This window comes from Notolepis coatsorum (genome assembly GCF_963971535.1).
Source record: "Notolepis coatsorum genome assembly, chromosome: 6".
Classification (NCBI taxonomy): domain Eukaryota; kingdom Metazoa; phylum Chordata; class Actinopteri; order Aulopiformes; family Paralepididae; genus Notolepis; species Notolepis coatsorum.
The window spans coordinates 17507755-17530967 of NC_140170.1; the positions used below are offsets into that span (position 1 = coordinate 17507755).

Sequence of the window (23213 nt, forward strand, 5' to 3'; positions counted from 1 at the left end):
CTCTCAGTACCAGGTGGGTCCAGCTCCTCCTCTCCTCTCAGTAACAGGTGGGTCCAGCTCCTCCTCTCAGTACCAGGTGGGTCCAGCTCCTCCTCTCCTCTCAGTACCAGGTGGGTCCAGCTCCTCCTCTCAGTAACAGGTGGGTCCAGCTCCTCCTCTCCTCTCAGTACCAGGTGGGTCCAGCTCCTCCTCTCAGTACCAGGTGGGTCCAGCTCCTCCTCTCAGTAACAGGTGGGTCCAGCTCCTCCTCTCAGTAACAGGTGGGTCCAGCTCCTCCTCTCCTCTCAGTAACAGGTGGGTCCAGCTCCTCCTCTCCTCTCAGTAACAGGTGGGTCCAGCTCCTCCTCTCCTCTCAGTAACAGGTGGGTCCAGCTCCTCCTCTCAGTAACAGTAACAGGTGGGTCCAGCTCCTCCTCTCCTCTCAGTAACAGGTGGGTCCAGCTCCTCCTCTCCTCTCAGTACCAGGTGGGTCCAGCTCCTGCTCTCCTCTCAGTAACAGGTGGGTCCAGCTCCTCCTCTCCTCTCAGTACCAGGTGGGTCCAGCTCCTCCTCTCCTCTCAGTAACAGGTGGGTCCAGCTCCTCCTCTCCTCTCAGTAACAGGTGGGTCCAGCTCCTCCTCTCAGTAACAGGTGGGTCCAGCTCCTCCTCTCAGTACCAGGTGGGTCCAGCTCCTCCTCTCCTCTCAGTAACAGGTGGGTCCAGCTCCTCCTCTCCTCTCAGTACCAGGTGGGTCCAGCTCCTCCTCCTCCTCTCAGTAACAGGTGGGTCCAGCTCCTCCTCTCAGTACCAGGTGGGTCCAGCTCCTCCTCTCAGTACCAGGTGGGTCCAGCTCCTCCTCTCCTCTCAGTACCAGGTGGGTCCAGCTCCTCCTCTCCTCTCAGTAACAGGTGGGTCCAGCTCCTCCTCTCAGTAACAGGTGGGTCCAGCTCCTCCTCTCCTCTCAGTAACAGGTGGGTCCAGCTCCTCCTCTCCTCTCAGTAACAGGTGGGTCCAGCTCCTCCTCTCCTCTCAGTACCAGGTGGGTCCAGCTCCTCCTCTCCTCTCAGTACCAGGTGGGTCCAGCTCCTCCTCTCAGTAACAGTAACAGGTGGGTCCAGCTCCTCCTCTCCTCTCAGTAACAGGTGGGTCCAGCTCCTCCTCTCCTCTCAGTACCAGGTGGGTCCAGCTCCTCCTCTCCTCTCAGTACCAGGTGGGTCCAGCTCCTCCTCTCCTCTCAGTAACAGGTGGGTCCAGCTCCTCCTCTCAGTACCAGGTGGGTCCAGCTCCTCCTCTCCTCTCAGTACCAGGTGGGTCCAGCTCCTCCTCCTCCTCTCAGTACCAGGTGGGTCCAGCTCCTCCTCTCCTCTCAGTAACAGGTGGGTCCAGCTCCTCCTCCTCCTCTCAGTACCAGGTGGGTCCAGCTCCTCCTCTCCTCTCAGTACCAGGTGGGTCCAGCTCCTCCTCTCCTCTCAGTAACAGGTGGGTCCAGCTCCTCCTCTCCTCTCAGTAACGGGTCGGTCCAGCTCCTCCTCCTCCTCTCAGTAACAGGTGGGTCCAGCTCCTCCTCTCAGTAACAGGTGGGTCCAGCTCCTCCTCTCCTCTCAGTACCAGGTGAGTCCAGCTCCTCCTCTCCTCTCAGTACCAGGTGAGTCCAGCTCCTCCTCCTCCTCTCAGTAACAGGTGGGTCCAGCTCCTCCTCTCCTCTCAGTACCAGGTGAGTCCAGCTCCTCCTCTCCTCTCAGTACCAGGTGAGTCCAGCTCCTCCTCCTCCTCTCAGTAACAGGTCGGTCCAGCTCCTCCTCTCCTCTCAGTACCAGGTGGGTCCAGCTCCTCCTCTCCTCTCAGTAACAGGTGGGTCCAGCTCCTCCTCTCCTCTCAGTAACAGGTCGGTCCAGCTCCTCCTCTCCTCTCAGTAACAGGTGGGTCCAGCTCCTCCTCTCAGTACCAGGTGGGTCCAGCTCCTCCTCTCCTCTCAGTAACAGGTGGGTCCAGCTCCTCCTCTCCTCTCAGTACCAGGTGGGTCCAGCTCCTCCTCTCCTCTCAGTAACAGGTGGGTCCAGCTCCTCCTCTCAGTACCAGGTGGGTCCAGCTCCTCCTCTCCTCTCAGTACCAGGTGGGTCCAGCTCCTCCTCCTCCTCTCAGTACCAGGTGGGTCCAGCTCCTCCTCTCCTCTCAGTAACAGGTGGGTCCAGCTCCTCCTCTCCTCTCAGTAGCGGGTCGGTCCAGCTCCTCCTCCTCCTCTCAGTAACAGGTGGGTCCAGCTCCTCCTCTCAGTAACAGGTGGGTCCAGCTCCTCCTCTCCTCTCAGTAGCGGGTCGGTCCAGCTCCTCCTCTCCTCTCAGTAACAGGTGAGTCCAGCTCCTCCTCTCCTCTCAGTACCAGGTGAGTCCAGCTCCTCCTCCTCCTCTCAGTAACAGGTGGGTCCAGCTCCTCCTCCTCCTCTCAGTAACAGGTGGGTCCAGCTCCTCCTCTCCTCTCAGTACCAGGTGAGTCCAGCTCCTCCTCCTCCTCTCAGTAACAGGTGGGTCCAGCTCCTCCTCTCAGTAACAGTAACAGGTGAGTCCAGCTCCTCCTCCTCCTCTCAGTAACAGGTGGGTCCAGCTCCTCCTCTCCTCTCAGTAACAGGTGGGTCCAGCTCCTCCTCTCCTCTCAGTACCAGGTGGGTCCAGCTCCTCCTCTCCTCTCAGTACCAGGTGGGTCCAGCTCCTCCTCTCCTCTCAGTAACAGGTGGGTCCAGCTCCTCCTCCTCCTCTCAGTAACAGGTCGGTCCAGCTCCTCCTCTCCTCTCAGTACCAGGTGGGTCCAGCTCCTCCTCTCCTCTCAGTAACAGGTGGGTCCAGCTCCTCCTCTCCTCTCAGTAACGGGTCGGTCCAGCTCCTCCTCCTCTCAGTAACAGGTGGGTCCAGCTCCTCCTCTCCTCTCAGTAACAGGTCGGTCCAGCTCCTCCTCTCCTCTCAGTAACGGGTCGGTCCAGAACATAGTATACACGAGACATTTCCGACGCAATCACTTTTTACTTTTTTTTTTTTTACTGTATGAAGCACAATCTCCGGGGGCTCATACAGAACCTTCCCTGTAATGTACACCACGCCAACCCCCCCCCCCCCCCCCCCTGTCAACAAGTCACGTGAGCTTCCTCTGCTCACCTGCGAGTCTTCTTCAACAGTCACCAGAAGCCTGCCTTACCCCCAGACTGACAGCCAACCATGTACCCATCAATGTGACTCGACACTAGGCTTTTGCCAGAGTGGAACCCACCATTCCTGTTTACGGCAGAGCTCCTGAACAATAGAACGGCAACCACTCTTAACAAAAAGATGTTTTATTCTCAAGTTTTCTTGTAAATAAATTACAACGTTGTCCTTTTGTGACAAAAATAAAATGAAATCCACCGACAAAACACATTGGACATGTGAGTGTTAGAACAACAAACTTCTGGGAATCATGCATATTGTCATGTGCCATTGTATAAATCCAATAACAAAGGTTTTCACATTCCAGGGACATAAAATGTGTCCCCAAAATGATGACATACTATTGGCCAGTTATCTTACTGGTAGCACAGGATACAAATACAATTTAATAAACCACTACTGGTGACGACAACACAAACAAATGACTGTGAATGTTACACAAAAAAAAGTTTATTCTTAAATTTATAGTAGTGTCCCTTCCTGGTGAAAATGTCACACTTGCAGAGGTGGTGCAAGTCAGAAAGAAATCATAAGCAGTCAGGAGATATTTCAAGAATGACTGGGGGAAAAAAAACTAAAACAAACGCCTTTCTGACACGCACAACTTGTTTATAGTTCTCGCAATGAATTTGCAAAAGGACAATGAACTACAAAGTAGAATTGCTGGGATAATGGAAAAGGTCTGTGAACACAACCAACCTATCTCAAACTTCAAAGTTTGGCCTGATGATGGCGCTGGAGTACAGGTCATGGGGTCACCAAAATCAATAGGTTTCTTCCTCTAGGGGTCATGAATGTTCACAGTACAATTGTATGTTAATCCCGCCACTACTTTTCAAGACCTCTTGGTGACAGACACACAGGTGAAAACACAACCTCCACAGCGGCGAACGAACTTGCCGTTTTAACTGAGCTCAATGGTCTCCGCTGGTCCTCCAATCGCAACCGTTGCTTTGTTTGTCCGAGGGAAGCAACGGTTGCGATTGGAGGATTGATAGAAGAGGGCGGGGTTTGAGATAGGTCAATTGTGCAACTCTTGCCTCATGACCACTGTGCGAGAGTCACTTTGATCTAGGGGTGTTATGGCAGAGTCGGGGCGCAGGGGTTTGTTTCTCTCTGCAGTGCTGGGCATTAGTGCTGGTTCTTCATCCCCTGAGGTTTCCCACCAGGCGTCTTCTCCTGCTGCTGCTGCTGCTGCTGGCCGACCCCGGGCATCCCCCTGCCCCGTCCACCACACACACCTGCATGGGCAGAGAGACAAACACTTACAATGATGGCAACCACCAAACACACCTGCATGGGCAGAGAGACACACACTTACAATGATGGCAACCACCAAACACACCTGCATGGGCAGAGAGACAAACACTTACAATGATGGCAACCACCAAACACACCTGCATGGGCAGAGAGACAAACACTTACAATGATGGCAATTGACTGTATTCTGTATAGTATAGTTATATATAGCATTTTGTTTTGCATATTGATATTATCGGCCGATATCGGCATTAACCCTTTAATCGCCAAGGACGACTTTAGACGTCATTCCTCGCCATGCGTAATCTGCCAATGACGTCGTACAGCGTCTTTGAGATCAATATTTCAAAAATCTGTCATGGCAATCATATTTCACCCACGGAGACTTGAGATCTCCTGTAGATCTCCTCTCAACTCTCCAACGGTTCAAGACCGCCATCTAGTGGCCGATCTGCGAATCGCCAAACCGGAAATGAGCGGCCGGAAGTGGTGCTCACCCATAAACCCCCCCCTCCGGTCACCAGCAGATGATGAGGCATGACGTTTAGGACCTTGTACAATTGAAATTTTTAATCTGACGTCAATCGGTATCAAACTACATTTGATGATCTAATACAGTGATTCCCAACCTGGGGTCCGCGGACCCCCTGGGGGTCCGCCAGTGGGTGCAGGGGGTCCGCCAGACCACAGATGATTTGAGTTTTTTTTTTTTTCATCAGGCGTCTAAGCACCCAGAAACCGTTGGGAAGGATCCGGACTTTTTTCGGAGGAAAGAACAGTCTCTCAAGGTGAACAAGCCTGTTGATGTTAGAGTAGCGTGGAGCAGGGGTGGCAGTGATTTACAGAAGGCTACCGAAGCCTCCTTTGAGTGTTCGCTTTTAATTGCAAAAGCAAAGAAACCGCACAATATTGGCGAGCAGCTCATCAAACCAGCCTGCATCAAAATGGTTTAGAAACTGTGCGGCCCACAGGTGGCGGATAAACTAAAATCAGTACCACTCTCGAACAATGTAGTGAAAGACCGAATTGATAAGATGTCAAGTGATTGCGAGCAGCAGCTGTCAGAAAAGCTTAGAAAGGGTCCATTTGCCATACAACTTGATGAAACTACAACTGTCGCAGACGAGGCTGTGCTCATCGTTTATGTGCAGTATATCGAAAATGAGGATCTGAAGCAGGACATTCTCATGTCAGTCAACCTTACTACCACCACTCGAGGTGAGGATATTTTTACTGCAGTGGATTCTTACTTCATTCAACATAAATGCAAACCGTTCACCATTAGGGCCTGATTTGAGAGGATGAATACAGGATTTGAATATTGGCCAACATTTTGAAATACATTTTACATTTAGCAAGATGAGATTTGTTGATTGAAGGCACAAGTCAAAGAAGCATAGTGGGTCTAATTATGATGCCCCATATGCCTGTGTATAAGCAGTTTGTTATTAAAATGACAAAAAAAAGTATTAAAATGACAAAAAAAAGTATTTTATGGTATTTTATTAGGAGGGGGGTCCAGGAATTTCATCAGAGATGTTTGGGGGTCCCTGGGGGAAAAAAGGTTGGGAACCCCTGATCTAATATATGTATTTGTGGCTATAAATCACGTTCTGCAGAATGCTGCAAAAAACGATAAAAACATTTATACTTTAGACCGTATTTTAGTATGAATATGTGAATGAAAAAGTAGAACGTTGCTACATCCTAAACGATAGATACTTGATGTTGAATGGGCCATAGTAATGTCAATTTAGCAATACAATTTAAAAAGTTATAGCCCTGCAAAGAATGGAAACATCTCCATAGACAAATAGAGCTGGCAGAGGACGGTATAAGGATGGATATAAGCGCGGCAGAGAAAGGGTTAAAATGTGATATCGGAAAATATCGGTATTGGTTTTAATTTTTTTTGTTTACATTTCTATATAAATTAGGTCCGATATTATCGGCATTAAAATGTGATATCGGTTGATATCGGTATCGGAAATTAAGAGTTGGACAATATCGGTATATGTAAAAAAGCCAATATCGAGCATCCCTATATATATATATATATATATATATATATATATATTTGTTTTGTAAGGTTTTAAATTAGTACACTCATTTGAGTAGTGGAAAAGGGGTAGGATTAAATAAGTGTATACTTCTTCCTACTCCTTTTCGAACATGTTTTGCTTTTGTTTATTATATTTTTTTTCTTCATTTAATTTCTTGACATCAATGATTTGTTTTTGATTTCATATTGTTTGTATTTACTTACATGTTCAAAATAAAGATTTCAAATCAAATCAAATTAAAAAAAAACTGTATATTGTATAGTAGTGTATAGAGGACTCAATACTACTACTGTTATCACTATTATCATTACTACTTGCACCTTGTTTTATTAGTATTACTACCTATCCTACCTATCCTACCTACCCTCCCCAGGCTGCTATGACACTTGCATTTCCCCCCCAAGGGGTTTAACAAAGGAACACTTGACTTGACTGTGTGTACATTATGACTTCTGATGGAGCGGTATGGGTTAAAGAACTACGACCCAACGGATTAACCCTCACGGTCCGTCACCGGAGCCGATGGGCAAACCGAGGGCGACGGGAGGGAGAGGGCCGGACAGGTCTGTGGAGACTAGGGATGTGCATGACTGACCAAAATCATCTTCGAATAGTCTACTGTTCTTTCAGTTTAAATTCAGTTAAAATGTTCAGTTTCAGTTCAATTCAGTTATTCTTTTTAAAATGGATCATTATATTCAAAGGGTATTGCACATAAATAAAGGCCCTTCAGATAATCCTTCAGAACGTTGATCGGCTCAGCTGGCCGACAATAAATCAAAATGACACCATTCACCATCGTAGCCTATAATAACAGTAGGAATGTACCGGTGGTACCAGCTGGCCCGATAACTGAAACGGTAGGAATGCAAAAGGTCAAGGTTGCATTTAAAAAAAATTATTATTCTCATCTTTTCCCCCCTTCTTTTTTCGTTTTTCTCCCATCCCAATGTTAGTCGTTATGCCAATTCCCAATCCCCTTCCTGGTCGTTGCGCACTCTACCCCCGACCGTCGGTTTGGGAGGGCGGAGACTATCACATGCTTCCAACGACACATGTGTACCCAGCCCACCGCTTCTTTTCACCAGGCAGCGCGGACTCTCACTGGGAGAGTGTAACGTGTGGAAGGGTCACACTACCTCTCTTAGATCCTTCCCTTGCTGTGCAGGCGCCCCGACCAAACTGTAGGAGTCGCTGTTTACAACGACCAGGACCCACCCTCGCCGGCTTCCCACCCGCTGACACTGCCAATTGTGTTAGTATGGACGGTCGGCCAAGCACAGCCGGATTCGATCCCACTGGCTCTGTGGTAGTAGACAGACGCTTAGTCCGCTGCGCTACCTGGCCGCCCCCAAGGTTGCATTTTCAAGTGAGAGTGATGTGACCCCGGTGTCGAATGAACACCCGGCAGGAAAAGATGAATCACTTACTTCCCGTCACCCTCTGGACCGAACACGTCGGAGATGGAGCTGTAACGAGAGGGAGAGAGAGACGAGCCAATCAGGGATCAGAGAGACGAGCCAATCAGGGATCAGAGAGACGAGCCAATCGGTGATCAGGTTTGACATTCAGCCTTTATCTTATTTTCATACCAGCGCTCGTTTCCCTAGGCTTTTTATTTTGTTGTTGTTGTTGTTCTTAGCTCTATTCTATTAACAACTTTCTAAAATGTTCTTATGTACCTTAGTTGCTATTGCCAGTGATGTACCTGAACGCGTTCAATGAACGATCGTTCATGAACGCGTTCGTATTTTGGGCGAACGTGAACTGAACGTACTGTATATCCGCTAAATGAACGTAATTGAGAACGCGTTCATTATCAGCGCTGTATAACGGCGTTCAAACGTGCGTTCATTCTCAGCTCTCTATTATAACACCGTTCAAAGATGTGCCAGATTTCATATGCATTTCAGCCGAAAATCCAGTTAAAACACACTGTAAACAGGCTTCAAATTTAAGCGTAAAACCACCCGATCTGGCAACGCGTCTGTCACCCCTGGCTACGTCATCAGACTCCTCACAACAAACAGACCAGACCGGAACAGTGGAATCTGCGAGCAGAAGCCGAGAGCTGCAGCAGCAGGTCGAGAGCAGCACTCGCTCAGAGTCAGACTCTACCTATAGACGTCGGCGTATGAGCATTTTAAAAGAGTTTAACGTTAAAGTCAGTACTGACTCAGACGGAAACAATCTAACGTTTGTCTGTAAACTTTGTCCACCCGGTTTGAAGAAGCAAGTCCGTACATCGACGTCGACAGCAACATTGAGAATATGCAAACGTCCTGTTTTAGTTTTCATAATAAAGACAATTCAAGCAAAGTTTTTCCTCATGTTTTTGAAAATATACTGTAGAGATGAAAGCTGCAGCTGCTACTAGTGTGGACTGAATGGGCGGCAGCAAAGCGTTATGGAAATGCCAGTATTCCGATTGCTGTCTGTGGTTCAATCATTTTTACAAATAATAGCTCGCAGCAACGTATTGAAAAAAGAACTAACAAAATGGGCCGTTCAATATCTCCTTTGTGTTCGAAATGTCAAACAGACCTGGGTACCTACAGTCTATCACTACTTTTGGGAATCTAAGTGTTTATCCAGGTTCTGGGGCCAAGTGATTGATTGATTGATTGAACACTTTATTAACAGATTGCAGAATGGGTACAGTGTACAGTACAGCTCAGTCATATATGTTATGATGAATAAAAAATGGGGGACCCTGATGTAAACAAGACGAAAGTCTTTCTCTGGTCTGCATCCCCTTAACAATTGGATGTATTGAGCTGTACTGTACTGGACCCATTCTGCAATCTGTTAATAAACTTTTCAATCAATCAACTTTCGTCTTGTTTACATCAGGGTCCCCCATTTTCAATTCATCATAGCATATATGACATACAGATAGACAGTACTGCTACATCTATACATTTATGACATACCAGATTTGCAAATACAGTACTGTTTGTGATACAAAACGAGTCCAGAAAAGAGAGTATATACATTTGATGTAGAAACTACATTGGAGGAGGTTGGGTAGGGGAGGTTGGGTAGGAGGGGTGACAACCTTTACAATTCAAACAATTTGATAAACTTCTACTTTCAGCCTGGAAATGTATTCTGATAAACTGGATTAAGGATAAGCCTCCATTTTTACAAATGTGGTATAGAGAGATCTTTGGTGTGCTACCCCATGAAGGACACTGTGCAATGCATAGAGGCAACCACGCTTCCTTTCAGGAGGTGTGGGCCCCACTATTAGACTATTTTCCTGCTGAAATTTCTCGGATCCTTCTAAAGGCCCAGTGCCCCATTGTATGGACAGACCTAAGATAGGAACAAATAAATATATGTATGTCTACATGTGAATGGGCTCGAGGCAAGTGCAATACTGTACAGTGCCTGTCTTGGTTTGCTTTCCTTTTTGCTTGTTTTTCTTTTTGTTTTGTTTTTGCTTGCTTATGGTGTGGATGATGGCATAGAGATGAACTGGAGGACCCCCCCCCCCTTGTCCCAATGTGTGTTAAGTAACTGTACGTGAAAAATCTATAAAAAAAAAATCAAAAAAGAACTAAAAATAACTAAATTAGTTCATTTTTGAAACCATGAACTTTAGTTAAACATTTTGAATTATGAACTATGAACTGAACTAGTTCATTTAAAAAATTGTGAACTGTGAACTGAACTAGTTCATGTAGAAAGTGAACTTTCCCAACACTGGCTATTGCATGTGTACATAATATGTGTTTTATTACACGTATATGTATATACTAGGGCTGTCCCCGACTAAGGATTTGGATGGTCGACTATGATTGGTCGACAAAAAAAATATATAAAAAAAAGTACTTTTTTTTTAAACTTTTTAATTTTTTATCATTCCATTTGGGCTGTGGGGGGTGCTTAATGTCTGAAGGAGTCGACTGAAGGCTTCTTGTCCTCTGCAAAAGCATGCAATTGGTCCACTGATGGATACATCTTGATATTTGTCTAGTCTAGTGTGTTCATTAGACGGGTGAAATCCTCTTTCAGTGCCTCTGTGCCTGTTTTCTTAGGAAGTTGGCCTCTGGTATGCGTGCCATTAGCGTTAGCCACGCTTCTAGGCCTCTTTTCTTTAGGAAAGAATGATAAAAAAATTATATATATATATATATATATATATATATCATTTTTTTATTTCTATTTTTTTTATATATTCGACTAAGAGGTTGGCCAGTCGACTACGGCTCCTTTCGACCGATTAGTCGACTAATAGGGGTCAGCCCTAGTATATACATACCAACTATTCGCCTGTTTTATTCTCCACCCATCTATCATCCATAGCGACACTATATTATCACCGACATCCAAGTTGGGGGGATCCCCCCTTTGAACATCCCATCTGAGGTCTCTCTCCGCCACATCGCCTGCGGTGCTTTTTCCTATTGCTAGGTTTTTAGTGAGTTTTCCCCCTCATCTTCATTGGGGAATGTCTGGTTGTGTCGCATATTTGGATTTTACTGTGGATTTTTTTTCTCGATTTATATCTCGACTTGTTCAAAGAAGACTTGCACAACCCATGGGGGGCATTACCTTGTGATTTCGGGCTTTACGTATACATTTGATTTGATTCAGTCTAGGGCTGAGCCCAAACGTTCGGACCTTCGTTCGTTACGTTGGCATTCGAATTCTAAATCAACATTCGAATTTAAATGTTTAATAAAAAATAAAAAAAAACGTTTTTTTTATGCGTCTATTCATTCTGTTTAAACCAATGGGGGTTTTCTTCACAGTTGCAGATACAGATTAGGCTACACTAATATTATAGTGTTAAAATAAACTGATGAGTTATATTCATTTAAGAAAGTTGATTTAATAAAAAAAATGACTAATTTAATCAGATGAATCACTTTATTCAAATAGAGGATTTAGTTTGAGGATATTTATAAAAAAAATTAATCAAATAAATATTTAGAATATTTCTTTTTAATTTTTTTTTTTTAATATATATAATTTTTAAAACGAAGATTCGAACGTCCGTTCGAAAAACCCTGATGAAGTTCGAATCCCCAAAACAGGCTTCGGGGAAATAGCCTTAATTTAGTCTGATGACAGCGGCAGGGCGTTCCTCTGACACCTGAACACCGCAGCTCCTCCCTGCTGGAGCCGAGGCTCCACCCTGAACCCAATGCCCCTTCAAATATGTCAATAAAGTACTTATCGACCACAGGAAGAACAAGATTTGATTTGATTTGACACTTAAAAAAAATACAAGATCCCAGAAAAACGTCAAGGATGCTACACAAAAAAGTCAAGACTTATTTCCGTTGTGCTCCTTGGTCTCAGACAGACAAGCCATATAAAATAGGACCATAAATAACAATTTGACAAACTACATAGACATGAACATTTTAAATGCAGTACAAACGTAGCCACAGGCAACAATGTATCAGACAACACTTTCATGCATTTTAAAATCTAGTTTTTGACATTGTCGAGGAGCCATGATTTGACTTTTTTCTTTAAATTGTGTCGGCTACTGATGCATTTTAGCTGTGAAGGTAGCATTACATTTGTGGCTCCCCAGAAAATAAAAGAACATTTGCCCATATTAGTTTTGAACCTTGGAATACACAGGTCAGCAAGAGAACTCTGGTTGAGGACCGAACAAGAGAACTGAGGACCAAACAAGAGAACTGAGGACCAAACAAGAGAACTGTGGTTGAGGACCAAACAAGAGAACTGAGGACCAAACAAGAGAACTGAGGACCAAACAAGAGAACTGAGGACCAAACAAGAGAACTGAGGACCGAACAAGAGAACTGAGGACCAAACAAGAGAACTGAGGACCGAACAAGAGAACTGAGGACCAAACAAGAGAACTGAGGACCAAACAAGAGAACTGAGGACCGAACAAGAGAACTGAGGACCAAACAAGAGAACTGAGGACCAAACAAGAGAACTGAGGACCAAACAAGAGAACTGAGGACCGAACAAGAGAACTGAGGACCAGACAAGAGAACTGAGGACCGAACAAGAGAACTGAGGACCAAACAAGAGAACTGAGGACCGAACAAGAGAACTGAGGACCAGACAAGAGAACTGAGGACCGAACAAGAGAACTGAGGACCAGACAAGAGAACTGAGGACCGAACAAGAGAACTGAGGACCAAACAAGAGAACTGAGGACCGAACAAGAGAACTGAGGACCAAACAAGAGAACTGAGGACCGAACAAGAGAACTGAGGACCGAACAAGAGAACTGAGGACCGAACAAGAGAACTGAGGACCAAACAAGAGAACTGAGGACCAAATAAGAGAACTGAGGACCGAACAAGAGAACTCTGGTTGAGGACCGAACAAGAGAACTGAGGACCAAACAAGAGAACTGAGGACCAAACAAGAGAACTGAGGACCAAACAAGAGAACTGAGGACCAAACAAGAGAACTGAGGACCAAACAAGAGAACTGAGGACCAAACAAGAGAACTGAGGACCGAACAAGAGAACTGAGGACCGAACAAGAGAACTCTGGTTGAGGACCAAACAAGAGAACTGAGGACCAAACAAGAGAACTCTGCTCTGCCTGAAAACGTGGATCTTGGTTCGCCTGCAGGTGAACCCTGGACCGGTCCGTTTGAGGTGAACCCTGGATCGGTCCTTTTGAGGTGAACCCTGGATCGGTCCGTTTGAGGTGAACCCTGGATCGGTCCGTTTGAGGTGAACCCTGGATTGGTCCATTTGAGGTGAACCCTGGATCGGTCCGTTTGAGGTGAACCCTGGATCGGTCCGTTTGAGGTGAACCCTGGATCGGTCCGTTTGAGGTGAACCCTGGATCGGTCCGTTTGAGGTGAACCCTGGACCGGTCCGTTTGAGGTGAACCCTGGATCGGTCCGTTTGAGGTGAACTCTGGACCGGTCCGTTTGAGGTGAACCCTGGATCGGTCCGTTTGAGGTGAACCCTGGATCGGTCCGTTTGAGGTGAACCCTGGACCGGTCCGTTTGAGGTGAACCCTGGATCGGTCCGTTTGAGGTGAACCCTGGACCGGTCCGTTTGAGGTGAACCCTGGATCGGTCCGTTTGAGGTGAACCCTGGACCGGTCCGTTTGAGGTGAACCCTGGATCGGTCCGTTTGAGGTGTGAAGGCAAACCGGACCAACAATCTCACATTTAATGAAGCTGATTTGGGCAGTTTATGTTGATTCCCTGTACATTTCCCAAATGTTCCAACGTTATTATCTTTGCAGCTGGTAAGTTAAAAATAGCCAAATAATATTGTGATACTAAACAAATACCATGCGTGCGTGATTCAGGTGGCTAGACAGTGGCTTATGCTAATTAGTGACAGTGAATTAGACAATGTGGAAGACACACGTCATAACGTTATGCAATAAGCCATGCTGGACGTGCACCATCTGGAGCATCAGGTTGTATAATCTCCTGTTTACCTTTTTAATTAACTTCTATAGTGACATGAACGGAATAGGGAGGTGTAGTCTGACGTCACTTTAGTTTCCCGCGAGGTCCACCCGTATAGGGATTTATCATTAGGAAAAGGGATTATCGTGGGCGGCTACGTGGTGCAGTGGGCAAGGCGCTCACCACGAATACTGGAGACGCTGGGTTCGCCTGTTCGAGCCCAGCGCTCCACATTGTTTTCAGTTTAGCTGGTCGTCCGTACTAATACACATTGGCAGTATTAGGGGGTGGGAAACTGATGGGTGGGGATCGGGCGTTGTGGACAGCGACTCCTACAGATCGGTTGGTGCACCTGCGTAGTAGAATCAGGAAGTGTCGGGGGCAGCGTGAGCCTCCCACGCGTTACTCCTCGCCACTGAGAGATCGAGCTGCGCAGGTGAAAAGATGCGACTGCTGTTACCTCGAGTATCGGAGGGGACTCGTGCTATGTATGACTTAGTCCACATTGCAGTCGGCTTGTGGGAGGCAAGAAACAGCGTTCGAGACAGGGGAGGGTTGAATTGGACGATACGAAATTGGGATGGGAGAAAAAATTTAAAATGGGAGAAAAAGTGGATAAAAAAAAGGAAAAGGGATTATCAGCTATTGTACCAATTCCGCCTCATGGACATTGGCGAGCTTTCCATTTTAGCACAAAATAAGTTCCCTTCTATCACTAACATTATTGTTTAAAGGGGAACTCCAACATTTTGGGAAATTTGCTTATTTAACATCTTCCCTGGAGTTAGACAAGAAGATACATACCTTTTTTGTCTCTGTGCGTGCATTTTAGCTTTGGGAATAGACGCTCCGTTAGCATAGCTTAGCTTCATCACTGGAAGTGAGGCAGGACAGTAGCCTTACAGTGCCTTACAGTGTATTGCAAGGTCTGACATTGACCAAACTTGATATGCATGACCTTGGTGGGCTCTAGGTCAACTCCTGAAAAGGGGGTCAATGTCAGACTTTGCAATCAAAAGTTAGGGGGCGCACTGAAATTATGGCAAGGGTTATTAGCCCCCTAACTTTTGATTGCAAAGTCTGACATTGACCCCCTTTTCAGGAGTTGACCTAGAGCCCACCAAGGTCATGCATATCAAATTTGGTCAATGTCAGACCTTGCAATACACTGTAAGGCACTGTAAGGCTACTGTCCTGCCTCACTTCCAGTGATGAAGCTAAGCTATGCTAACGGAGCGTCTATTCCCAAAGCTAAAATGCACGCACAGAGACAAAAAAGGTATGTATCTTCTTGTCTAACTCCAGGGAAGATGTTAAATAAGCTAATTTCCCAAAATGTTGGAGTTCCCCTTTAAGTATTTTTGGTTGAAATAAAGGTAGTTATAAGGTTTTTAATTTGTTGTTAAAAAATAACTACTCACCAGTAGTTCAGTACCAGCCTGTCGCTCAGTGCTGTCGCCGTCAGCAGCGCCAGAGAGACGTGGAGTTCCGCAGTGAACGAAAACATAAACGTTGTTATTTTGCTACCTTTAGGTTTAATTGCGAATTTCTTCATGTTGAGCTATAGATTGTGGATCAATACACACAGAAAGGCACACCGTGCCAACGTTCACGCTTTATTTGTGTTAAACGAGACGATTTAGAAACGGGTCCATTGGAAATACATGGCGATTTCAAGAGGGGTGGACCGTGCGAGAACCACCATGATGTAACCACTGCACCTCCCCATGGGGCTTTGTGGGGGGGGTGTGTGTCGCCAGATTACATGGAGAAACCGTGTGTTGGGGGAGTGGATATCAGGGAGGGAGAAAAACAACAAAACTGACTTTTTACTATTATGTTTTATATGATGTTGTTCTCAAATCAATCGAAATAATGAGTGATTATGATTTTTGCGATAATCGAGCCGGCCTAATATGAATAGTCCGTTTCATTGAATTCTGTACGGCAGTCCTCTAACGTTTATAGTTCAGAAGTATGAGGAGCCCGACACCTGGGAGGGAGGGCCAGTGGCTCAGGAGGTTAAGAGTGGCCATCTGGTAATCGGAAGGTTCCCGGTTCGATTCCCGCTCCTCCCGGGCAGCGTGTGTTGATGTGTCCTTGAGCAAAGACACTTAACCCCCTAACTGCTCCCGATGAGCAGGTCGGCACCTTGCACCTCCGCTGTCGGTGTGTGAGTGTGTGAGTGAGTGGGTGAAATGTGAGGAACAAAGTGTAAAATGGATAAAAGCGGTTCTATAAATGCACCATTCACCTGGGAGGAACGGTGACGTCGACAGCGGACGACAGGGACAGCAGTGGCTCACGAGGAGATGACCTCACACAGATGTCAAGACTGCGTAAAGTTCCACTCAATATCTCTCCGAGACACGGTGCCATCAGTCATCTTGATCGGTGGGACGATCGTTCTTTATTGCAGAGTACATTTTTACATAAAGCCCAATTGTGTCGTCTGCGTTTAATCCATCCTGACTGTTTAGGGAGCAGCGGACAGCCGGCGTCCAGAGCCCGGGGGACAGACGGCCAAGGACAGCGGTATTATGTGCCTGGCATGCGTGTCCGTGTTCTGTCCGGTCTCTCAGGACGGGAGTCTGAAGCCCTCCAGAGGGCAGAGGCCGTTTGAGGTTTCTGAGGCGGCGGTGTTCAAATCTGGTTATCAGGAAGGCCATCAGTGGACGGGAACTCGGCCTCACAATGACCCCAAGGAGATGGAGACGACACCCCACCGTAGTCCTAACAGACCTGGGCTACGCGGACGACATCAGCCTGCTCTCTGACCACGTGGAGCAGCACAGGAACTCCTGTGCAGAGTGGAGTACGGAGTGCGTCAAGGTTGGCCTCAGGCTAAATGCCAAGAAACCCGAGGTCATCATAACCTATAACATCCTCCCGGATCATCCACCTCTAACAACAACAGGAGGCACTGCTCTAAAGGAAGTCAGTGACTTCAAATACCCGCTGGGCTCGTGGGTCAACTCGTCCGAGCAAGACCTTAAAGTGAGGAAGGTGCTCGCGTGGAGGAGGGCTCTGAACGGCATGACCAGTGTGTGGAACTCCAGCCTCCCCCGTCAAATGAAGCTCAGCTTCTTTTATGCAACAGTTGAGTCTGTTCTTCTGTTTGGCAGTGGATGGCTGCTGGACCCTGAAGCCCACCCTGCAGAAGTCCTTGGATGGGTGCTACACCAGAATGATGCGTGTGGTGCTCAACATCAACAGGGATGAGCATGTCGCCAATGCAAACTTGTATGGGGGGGGGGGCGGGGGGGGCACTAAGGGTGAGCGAGAAAGTGGCAGTCAGGAGAATGAGGCTGGCAGGTCACTGCCAGAGACACCATGAGCTGCCAGCCACCAAACTTGTGCTGTGGGAACCAACACACGGGCATCGATCACGAGGACGTCCCACGTTAACCTATGTGGACGTACTCAGGAGAGATGTGGGATCAGAAAGCACCGGCGAGCTAGCCAGAGGCATGGAGGATCGGGATGACTGGAAGCACCGATGGAGGGCCCGTCCGAGGACGACCTAGATCTATATACCTACTTATACACCTGCATAACTCTGTATATAGCTAGTACAATAAAGCTGTATATACCGTATATATTATTATAGCTAGTACAATAAAGCTGTATATACCGTATATATTATTTATTCTTACCATGTATGTATATATATATATATATATATATATATCCACATCTGTCTGTACATACCTGCACATTTCCCCAAGGGGATTAATAAAGTATCCTATCTATCTATCTATCTATCTATCTATCTATCTATCTATCTATCTATCTATCTATCTATCTATCTATCTATCTATCTATCTATCTATCTATCTATCTATCTATCTATCTATATAGTCCTTTTTAAATATCTGTAGACACTATATCTATATCTGTACATATCCCTTAATAGAATAGACTTTTAATTGTGCATTGCACACAAGTATACAACGGAATTTCAGGGGAGCTCCCACGTGACCGTAGTACAACCACACATGTAACACATAACATAACACTGTATTTTAAAGTGCATGATGAGCGGTAGACATAATAGATGATCAGTTATCAAGTAAGTCCAGGTAAGGTGCATGGTGCACGTGAGGGGACGGTCAATGAGAGTTTAACAGTCCGACTGCTTGGGGGTCGAAAAAACTGTTCCTAAATCTTGAGCTCTTGGCATTTACCTACTCTTACTAGTTACACTGCTGGCCAGTATGAATTACTACCATAGTGCATCACTGTACATATTAATACTACAACTCTGTACATACATCCGAGTAGCACTATTACTCTGTAGTACCGATTTATATATTTTATAATCACCAGCACATCGTATGTTACTATTGCACTTTACCGTTACATTTGCACTCTGGTTGGATGCCAAACTTCTTGTTGTCGTACGGTACTTGTGCCACTTATGATGACAATACATTTGAATCTAATCCAAATCGAACATTTTAATCGAAATCAGACGGGCTCCATAGAATAATCGGTGGAATATCCCTTTAAGACGAGACAAGGATGCCAAGGATGGAATGTCCCCTTGAGGGCTGGGGGCCAGCGGGGGTTAAGACCTGAGCTCTAGGCCAGTGTGGGTTAAGACCCGAGCTCTAGGCCAGCGTGGTTAAGACCTGAGCTCTGGACCAGCGTGGGTTAAGACCCGAGCTCTGGGCCAGCGTGGGTTAAGACCTGAGCTCTAGGCCAGTGTGGGTTAAGACCTGAGCTCTAGGCCAGTGTGGGTTAAGACCCGAGCTCTAGGCCAGCGTGGGTTAAGACCCGAGCTCTGGACCAGCGTGGGTTAAGACCCGAGCTCTGGACCAGCGTGGGTTAAGACCTGAGCTCTAGGCCAGTGTGGATTAAGACCCGAGCTCTAGGCCAGCGTGGGTTAAGACCCGAGCTCTGGACCAGCGTGGGTTAAGACCCGAGCTCTGGACCAGCGTGGGTTAAGACCAGAGCTCTGGGCCAGCGTGGGTTAAGACCAGAGCTCTAGGCCAGCGTGGTTAAGACCCGAGCTCTAGGCCAGCGTGGGTTAAGACCCGAGCTCTAGGCCAGCGTGGTTAAGACCTGAGCTCTGGACCAGCGTGGGTTAAGACCCGAGCTCTGGGCCAGCGTGGGTTAAGACCCGAGCTCTAGGCCAGCGTGGTTAAGACCTGAGCTCTAGGCCAGCGTGGTTAAGACCTGAGCTCTGGGCCAGCGTGGTTAAGACCTGAGCTCTGGACCAGCGTGGTTAAGACCTGAGCTCTGGGCCAGCGTGGGTTAAGACCTGAGCTCTGGGCCAGCGTGGTTAAGACCAGAGCTCTAGGCCAGCGTGGTTAAGACCTGAGCTCTAGGCCAGCGTGGGTTAAGACCTGAGCTCTAGGCCAGCGTGGTTAAGACCTGAGCTCTAGGCCAGCGTGGTTAAGACCTGAGCTCTGGGCCAGCGTGGTTAAGACCTGAGCTCTGGACCAGCGTGGTTAAGACCTGAGCTCTAGGCCAGCGGGGGTTAAGACCTGAGCTCTAGGCCAGCGTGGTTAAGACCCGAGCTCTGGGCCAGCGTGGTTAAGACCCGAGCTCTGGGCCAGCGTGGGTTAAGACCTGAGCTCTGGACCAGCGTGGGTTAAGACCTGAGCTCTAGGCCAGCGTGGGTTAAGACCTGAGCTCTGGGCCAGCGTGGTTAAGACCTGAGCTCTGGGCCAGCGTGGGTTAAGACCTGAGCTCTAGGCCAGCGTGGGTTAAGACCAGAGCTCTGGGCCAGCGTGGTTAAGACCTGAGCTCTAGGCCAGCGTGGTTAAGACCTGAGCTCTGGGCCAGCGTGGTTAAGACCCGAGCTCTAGGCCAGCGTGGTTAAGACCCGAGCTCTAGGCCAGCGTGGGTTAAGACCTGAGCTCTAGGCCAGCGTGGTTAAGACCCGAGCTCTAGGCCAGCGTGGTTAAGACCTGAGCTCTAGGCCAGCGTGGTTAAGACCTGAGCTCTAGGCCAGCGTGGTTAAGACCAGAGCTCTAGGCCAGCGTGGTTAAGACCCGAGCTCTGGGCCAGCGTGGTTAAGACCTGAGCTCTGGGCCAGCGTGGTTAAGACCTGAGCTCTAGGCCAGCGTGGGTTAAGACCTGAGCTCTAGGCCAGCGTGGTTAAGACCTGAGCTCTGGACCAGCGTGGTTAAGACCTGAGCTCTAGGCCAGCGTGGTTAAGACCAGAGCTCTAGGCCAGCGTGGTTAAGACCTGAGCTCTGGACCAGCGTGGTTAAGACCAGAGCTCTAGGCCAGCGTGGGTTAAGACCTGAGCTCTAGGCCAGCGTGGGTTAAGACCTGAGCTCTGGACCAGCGTGGGTTAAGACCTGAGCTCTAGGCCAGCGTGGGTTAAGACCCGAGCTCTAGGCCAGTGTGGGTTAAGACCTGAGCTCTGGGCCAGCGTGGGTTAAGACCTGAGCTCTGGGCCAGCGTGGGTTAAGACCTGAGCTCTGGGCCAGCGTGGTTAAGACCTGAGCTCTAGGCCAGCGTGGGTTAAGACCCGAGCTCTAGGCCAGCGTGGTTAAGACCTGAGCTCTGGGCCAGCGTGGTTAAGACCTGAGCTCTAGGCCAGCGTGGTTAAGACCTGAGCTCTGGACCAGCGTGGTTAAGACCTGAGCTCTGGGCCAGCGTGGTTAAGACCAGAGCTCTAGGCCAGCGTGGTTAAGACCTGAGCTCTAGGCCAGCGTGGGTTAAGACCAGAGCTCTAGGCCAGCGTGGTTAAGACCTGAGCTCTGGGCCAGCGTGGTTAAGACCTGAGCTCTAGGCCAGCGTGGTTAAGACCTGAGCTCTGGGCCAGCGTGGGTTAAGACCTGAGCTCTAGGCCAGCGTGGGTTAAGACCTGAGCTCTAGGCCAGCGTGGTTAAGACCTGAGCTCTAGGCCAGCGTGGTTAAGACCTGAGCTCTAGGCCAGCGTGGGTTAAGACCAGAGCTCTAGGCCAGCGTGGGTTAAGACCTGAGCTCTAGGCCAGCGTGGTTAAGACCTGAGCTCTAGGCCAGCGTGGGTTAAGACCTGAGCTCTAGGCCAGCGTGGTTAAGACCTGAGCTCTAGGCCAGCGTGGTTAAGACCTGAGCTCTGGACCAGCGTGGTTAAGACCTGAGCTCTAGGCCAGCGTGGTTAAGACCTGAGCTCTAGGCCAGCGTGGTTAAGACCTGAGCTCTAGGCCAGCGTGGTTAAGACCTGAGCTCTAGGCCAGCGTGGGTTAAGACCAGAGCTCTAGGCCAGCGTGGTTAAGACCAGAGCTCTAGGCCAGCGTGGGTTAAGACCTGAGCTCTAGACCAGCGTGGTTAAGACCTGAGCTCTAGACCAGCGTGGGTTAAGACCCGAGCTCTAGGCCAGCGTGGTTAAGACCTGAGCTCTAGGCCAGCGTGGTTAAAACCTGAGCTCTAGGCCAGCGTGGTTAAGACCTGAGCTCTAGGCCAGCGTGGTTAAGACCTGAGCTCTGGGCCAGCGTGGTTAAGACCTGAGCTCTAGGCCAGTGTGGGTTAAGACCCGAGCTCTGGACCAGCGTGGGTTAAGACCCGAGCTCTGGACCAGCGTGGGTTAAGACCAGAGCTCTGGGCCAGCGTGGGTTAAGACCAGAGCTCTAGGCCAGCGTGGTTAAGACCCGAGCTCTAGGCCAGCGTGGGTTAAGACCCGAGCTCTAGGCCAGCGTGGTTAAGACCTGAGCTCTGGACCAGCGTGGGTTAAGACCCGAGCTCTGGGCCAGCGTGGGTTAAGACCCGAGCTCTAGGCCAGCGTGGTTAAGACCTGAGCTCTAGGCCAGCGTGGTTAAGACCTGAGCTCTGGGCCAGCGTGGTTAAGACCTGAGCTCTGGACCAGCGTGGTTAAGACCTGAGCTCTGGGCCAGCGTGGGTTAAGACCTGAGCTCTGGGCCAGCGTGGTTAAGACCAGAGCTCTAGGCCAGCGTGGTTAAGACCTGAGCTCTAGGCCAGCGTGGGTTAAGACCTGAGCTCTAGGCCAGCGTGGTTAAGACCTGAGCTCTAGGCCAGCGTGGTTAAGACCTGAGCTCTGGGCCAGCGTGGTTAAGACCTGAGCTCTGGACCAGCGTGGTTAAGACCTGAGCTCTAGGCCAGCGTGGTTAAGACCCGAGCTCTGGGCCAGCGTGGTTAAGACCCGAGCTCTGGGCCAGCGTGGGTTAAGACCTGAGCTCTGGACCAGCGTGGGTTAAGACCTGAGCTCTAGGCCAGCGTGGGTTAAGACCTGAGCTCTGGGCCAGCGTGGTTAAGACCTGAGCTCTGGGCCAGCGTGGGTTAAGACCTGAGCTCTAGGCCAGCGTGGGTTAAGACCAGAGCTCTGGGCCAGCGTGGTTAAGACCTGAGCTCTAGGCCAGCGTGGTTAAGACCTGAGCTCTGGGCCAGCGTGGTTAAGACCCGAGCTCTAGGCCAGCGTGGTTAAGACCCGAGCTCTAGGCCAGCGTGGGTTAAGACCTGAGCTCTAGGCCAGCGTGGTTAAGACCCGAGCTCTAGGCCAGCATGGTTAAGACCTGAGCTCTAGGCCAGCGTGGTTAAGACCTGAGCTCTAGGCCAGCGTGGTTAAGACCAGAGCTCTAGGCCAGCGTGGTTAAGACCCGAGCTCTGGGCCAGCGTGGTTAAGACCTGAGCTCTGGGCCAGCGTGGTTAAGACCTGAGCTCTAGGCCAGCGTGGGTTAAGACCTGAGCTCTAGGCCAGCGTGGTTAAGACCTGAGCTCTGGACCAGCGTGGTTAAGACCTGAGCTCTAGGCCAGCGTGGTTAAGACCAGAGCTCTAGGCCAGCGTGGTTAAGACCTGAGCTCTGGACCAGCGTGGTTAAGACCAGAGCTCTAGGCCAGCGTGGGTTAAGACCTGAGCTCTAGGCCAGCGTGGGTTAAGACCTGAGCTCTGGACCAGCGTGGGTTAAGACCTGAGCTCTAGGCCAGCGTGGGTTAAGACCTGAGCTCTAGGCCAGCGTGGGTTAAGACCTGAGCTCTGGACCAGCGTGGTTAAGACCAGAGCTCTAGGCCAGCGTGGGTTAAGACCTGAGCTCTGGACCAGCGTGGTTAAGACCAGAGCTCTAGGCCAGCGTGGTTAAGACCTGAGCTCTGGGCCAGCGTGGTTAAGACCTGAGCTCTAGGCCAGCGTGGTTAAGACCCGAGCTCTAGGCCAGCGTGGGTTAAGACCCGAGCTCTAGGCCAGTGTGGGTTAAGACCTGAGCTCTGGGCCAGCGTGGGTTAAGACCTGAGCTCTGGGCCAGCGTGGGTTAAGACCTGAGCTCTGGGCCAGCGTGGTTAAGACCTGAGCTCTAGGCCAGCGTGGGTTAAGACCCGAGCTCTAGGCCAGCGTGGTTAAGACCTGAGCTCTGGGCCAGCGTGGTTAAGACCTGAGCTCT

The 23213-nt window shown here is 49.0% G+C and overlaps 1 protein-coding gene across 4 annotated transcripts in view; it reads right to left on the minus strand.

Annotated features, from left to right (window-relative positions):
• Positions 1–3604: 3604 nt before the first annotated feature.
• rad18 (RAD18 E3 ubiquitin protein ligase) overlaps positions 3605–23213 on the minus strand; it is a 385931-nt gene continuing 366322 nt past the window's right edge. For all 4 annotated transcript variants that reach the window (XM_084316159.1, XM_084316157.1, XM_084316158.1 and 1 more), the window contains 2 exons: positions 7928–7966; positions 3605–4415 (listed from right to left, as the gene is read on the minus strand). In XM_084316159.1, the coding sequence (XP_084172285.1) occupies positions 4196–4415; positions 7928–7966 (259 nt within the window). In that variant the 3' untranslated portion in view covers positions 3605–4195. The remainder of the gene's footprint in view (positions 4416–7927; positions 7967–23213) is intronic.